Genomic DNA, 4,832 nt, shown 5'->3' on the forward strand with positions numbered 1-4,832 from the left:
GATGGATTCTTGTTCGCATTTCCTTGATACCCATTTTTTTTACTAAATATATAGTTCACAAAATTAGTGTTTTTATTATTATTTACTTATTTTGGATAGAAGTTTTAGAATTTTTTTTTAAAGTTTGTAATTTATTTAAAAGGTTTTTAGAGATAATGAATGATGCTTAACGCTTGGAGAATTTGAAATTGGAATATTTTAAAGTGAAAATATTTTTCCGGCTATTCTAAGTTTTAATATTTACTAAATTCAAGAAGAAATGCGTTAAGTTTTCAAATGATGCACAATAAAATGGCAAATTTAGCCATTAACATTTTCGGTATTTTTCAGAATGAAATAATCAAAAAAATTTTAAGTACTTCGGTTAATTTCGAAGGTAAGTCTCTAGTTTTTTACTCAATTTTTGCAACATATTTAGTATTTTTATTTTTTGCATCAAGTTTGATCCTAGAGCTAAATCTAGGGACAAATTAAAAAAAAATGTACATATAATACTTTGAAGACTTACATTTAAAATGAGCAGAAGGACTTTCAATTTTTCAAATTAATTTAAAAGTTATTCCAATTTTTCGAAAACATCTCTATTTCACGTTTTTTGACTTTTTTTTTATAAAATTGACATTCCGCTTCCAACTTCGGCTTATATTGGACGCAGAATTTTATTTTATCTCGTGCTGTTATGAAGAAATAAAAATGAATGCAATTCAAATTTTATAGTTTTTTAAAGAAGTTGTCAAAGAAATTTGTTTAAAGTTGACTCAGAAAATTTGGAAATCTCCTGGAATTTTGAAATTCGATTTCCATAACAATTCTGAAAAGATAATGACGATTTTTTGTGGCCACGGTTTTTAGCAACAAGCCGCAATAAGAAATTAGAAAAAATTGTGCTAATTAACATTTTTTGAAAAGGTAAGAAATACATTGCTTTTCTTAAATGTATTTAATTGCACATTTTTTAAAGTTCTGCATATATAAAACTTAAATTATTTTAAATAAAATGTGCAATTAACTAAATTGAAAAAAGAAACCATGTTGTAAATTGCAAACTGTACAACTTTTTTTCCAAGTATTTTTTATCGTAGTTCACTCCAAACATTTTATATGTCAAAAGGTCTTTGTAAATTCTAGCCCATATGTAAAATTTTTCAAATTATCAAGATTTTAAATTCAAAATGCAAACAGAAGACATTAAACGATTACAAAAATTGCTTGTCCTTTTTTTTTTGTTCATTTCAAGTGATTCAAGTGATTTCAGCAGTAATTGTGTTGAAAATATGTTGTTTTTTTTTTTTTTTAGAAAATTTTACAATAAATTGATCTTTTTCAGTTGAAAATTCAACTAATTAGTTGAAAATTTATGTACTTTGTTGAAAATTAATTTTTTTGTTTGTTAAAATAGCGAATGTGTTTATTTGTTCGAAAATTTATGTATTTGATTTAAAAAAAATATTTTGTTGGTAGAAAATTAAACTCTGTTGAAAATTTAACTGTTTGATAATTTATGTATTTTGTTCAAAATTCTTTTTGTTGCATAAAACCAATTTCTTGTCGTTAAAAATACAACTTTTGGTTGATATTAAACTGTTTTTGTTTTAAAATAGAAGTATATTTTGTTTGCTTTATATTTGTTGGCTGGGATATTTAACAATTTAATAGAAAATTCCACTATTTAGTAGAAAATTCGAATGTTTTGTTGATACCTATTTTTTTTAATCCATTTCTTTTGTAATAAAAACGTGATCAATTCATTTTTGGTTAAAAATTGAACTTTTTTAGTTCAAAAAGTCAACTATATGGTTAAAAATGTATTTATTTTGTTTAAATTTCTTCTTTTTTTTTGGTAGAAAACTATCCTTCTTGGATAATTGAATTATTTCAATTTGAATACTTTGTTTGCAGCATTTGTTATCATCAAGAAGAAAATTCTAAAAATATCTTTTTTCAGCTTTTGGTGTGAAAAGACAAAAATTAGCATGGAAGTGTTTCTTGCAAACGGAAGTAACCAGGAAACCTTAATTAGTTTAGCAGATGAAATTTTTTGCCTCTAGAGTGCTGCTGACTCGTTTTTATTAGATGTAATGTGAAACTCGGCATCTGGCTTCACTTGTTATGTGGGAGTTCACGCACACGTGTGCCCTTTCTGCATTCAGGACCGTAAATTTAACAAAACCTCCCATGCATTAGAAATTTGCATCCCAAAAATAAAAATAAAAACCTAAAAAATTTTCCAGATTTTTTTCTTATTAATTGATTAATTTTGAATTTTCAATTAAATATAAACAGCTTGAAAAATGATTGATTCCTGAGAAAATATCCAAAGAAATTTTACTTTATGGAATATCTCAGGTACGTTTAGAAATTTGGAAAAACTTCAATCTGATTCGTTTGGTAATTCTGGTTTTGATGAAAAATTTTTCTTCTTTTTTTTTTAGGTACTTGGCTCAATAATTCGGAGTCATATCAGCCGGCGAACGCCGAACACGTGTGTGAGCAGCTTTGCTCCAGAAAGACGGGATATGGTTTAAAATTTAGGAGGGGATTGTAGAAAAGTTGAACACTAGTCTGACCGGCTGACTCATTCATAAAACGACAGTCTGTTCTGGTGTGCTTACCGCCACTTTGAAACGCTTTGTGGTCTGCTTCTTTTCATTTTAGACGAAAACTGAAGGATTTTAAAATTATTATGGCTACGAGAAATCGAGAGGAACCAGTGAAACAACGATATCAAGCAAACGCTCGTGAAAGGGATCGAACGCATAGGTGAATATATATTTATTTTGTATTTTGACGTTTTAAATAATCGCTGTTTGTATGTGTCCTTACCGCGAGTGACTTCCGGTGCTTTCAAGATCAAGTGATAATTCAATTCAGGATGTTTACTCAAGTTATCTCAGACTTTCAAATCGTTTATAAAATAGAAGAAAAGAGGCACATTGTTAAATATAACCAATTTTTAAAGAAAAATCTAAGAGCCGAATAGTTGAATGTGCAATTGTTTACTTTGCAATAGTAAAATAGTGATGACTGGGATTTTTCTCTGGAATGTGATTATTAAGAGTGTTTACTCACCTGGAAAACCTGGAATTGTCAGGAAATTTTTAAATGTCTGGAAATGTCAGGATTTTTTTTTGAAATCATGGAATATTTTCGCGAGGGCTGAACTTTTCTTTAAATTGTGATATAAAATTAAATAGAAATACTTTATTATTTTTTAAAGAAGCTTTATATTACTCGATTCAACTATTTTGTTTATTAATGTTTTTCAACTGAAAATTCAACCATTCTATTTTTGAATGAAAATGTATATTTTTTAGTTGAAAATTCAACTGTTTGGTTGAAACCTCATGTCACCTTTTGGTTAAAAATTCATATTTTTGGAGATCTGTTTGGTAATGATCTTTTTTGGTAGACGTATCACATATTACATTTTCTTCGAGAATTTATATTTTTTGGTTCGAAATATAATTATTTTTTTGGAAATTAATTCTTTTGTACAAATTAATTTTTTTGATTGAAGATTCATCATTTTAATTAAAAATTCATCTCTGGTTGAAAATTCTTTATTTTTTTGGCTGAAAACATAATTTTTTAAAGTAAACATTTAATTATTTCTGTTGAAAATAGAACTATTTTTGTTAGAAATTCTTTTTTTTTTACTACAAATGTAACTAATCCAGTAGAATATTCCAAAAATTTGTCTAAAATGAGTTTTTTTCCGTCGAAAATTCATCCGTTTGGTTTAAAATTCAACTAGTCATGTTGAAGGTTCATCATTTTAATTAAAAATTCATCGCTTTGAATGCAATTTTAACTATTTTCTTGAAAAATAATTTTTTTGTGTTAAAAATTAATGTTTTTAACTGAAAATTCAACTATTCATTGGAAAATTCATGCATTTTGTTGAAAACTATACTTATTTGATAGAATATTAATCTTTATATGAAGATTCATTTTTTTGGTTAAGAATTGAACTATTTTGTTGAAAATTCGTTATTTATTTGGTTGACAATATAATTGCTTAATGTGAAAATTTAACTATTTTGTCCGAAATTCGTATTCTTTATTGTTAAATATTCGTTTTTTTTATTGGGAAATAATTTTTAATTGAAAATTCAACTACTCTATTTTTTATTGAAACTTTATCTTTTGTTGTTAAAAATGCAACTATTTGGTTTAAGATGCATCTCACCTTTTGGTGAAAATCTTTTTTTGTATAGAAGTATCAACTATTACATTTTTCTTTAATAATACATTTTTTTGTTTGTTCAAAGTCAAATTATTCTTTTGAAAATTAACTCTTTTATCAAAATAAAGTTTTGTTGACGAAGATTAATTATTTTAATTAAATTGAGCTATTCTGTTGAAAATTTGTTAGTTTTATAGTCCAAGAGCTAGCTACATAAAAACGGCTCGAAACGATTCCTAAGATCAGAGCCTGAAAGTTGTAAGTAAAACCCTAGTACATCACTAAATGGCTACTCTGCCGGTGCGAAACGTTTGCGGATGAAAATGCGAGCCGGTTTTCCACGTTGAGAAACTTGCGAAAAAGCTCGAGATGATTTCCACGTAAAAATTGTTTAGAAACATTCTTAAGGTCTCAACTAACAGCGGTAAAGCAATGGGAGAGGTTTAGTCGTACAAAAAACCCTTGGCAGAGGCGATTGAAAAGTGTCGGAAAACCCCCCCGAAAAATCGTACAATCGTACAATAGTATATGGTATTACTTTTTGTTTATACATCTATGCAACAAATGATGTAAGCTTCAAACAGCAAAAAATCAATCACGCATGAACTGAATATAATAAGCGATCGGCAGCGTACGCTGCGGGAGG

The 4,832-nt window shown here is 27.3% G+C and overlaps 1 protein-coding gene across 2 annotated transcripts in view; it reads left to right on the top strand.

Annotated features, from left to right (window-relative positions):
- The first annotated feature begins 2,277 nt into the window (after positions 1 to 2,277).
- The window catches only part of LOC117178341 (basic helix-loop-helix transcription factor scleraxis-like), a 13,722-nt gene continuing 11,167 nt past the window's right edge, over positions 2,278 to 4,832 (top strand). For both annotated transcript variants that reach the window (XM_033369757.1, XM_033369758.1), the window contains exons 1-2: positions 2,278 to 2,346; positions 2,433 to 2,760. In XM_033369757.1, the coding sequence (XP_033225648.1) occupies positions 2,684 to 2,760 (77 nt within the window). In that variant the 5' untranslated portion in view covers positions 2,278 to 2,346; positions 2,433 to 2,683. The remainder of the gene's footprint in view (positions 2,347 to 2,432; positions 2,761 to 4,832) is intronic.

This window comes from Belonocnema kinseyi, chromosome 8 (assembly GCF_010883055.1).
Source record: "Belonocnema kinseyi isolate 2016_QV_RU_SX_M_011 chromosome 8, B_treatae_v1, whole genome shotgun sequence".
In the NCBI taxonomy this organism is placed as follows: Eukaryota; Metazoa; Arthropoda; class Insecta; order Hymenoptera; family Cynipidae; genus Belonocnema; species Belonocnema kinseyi.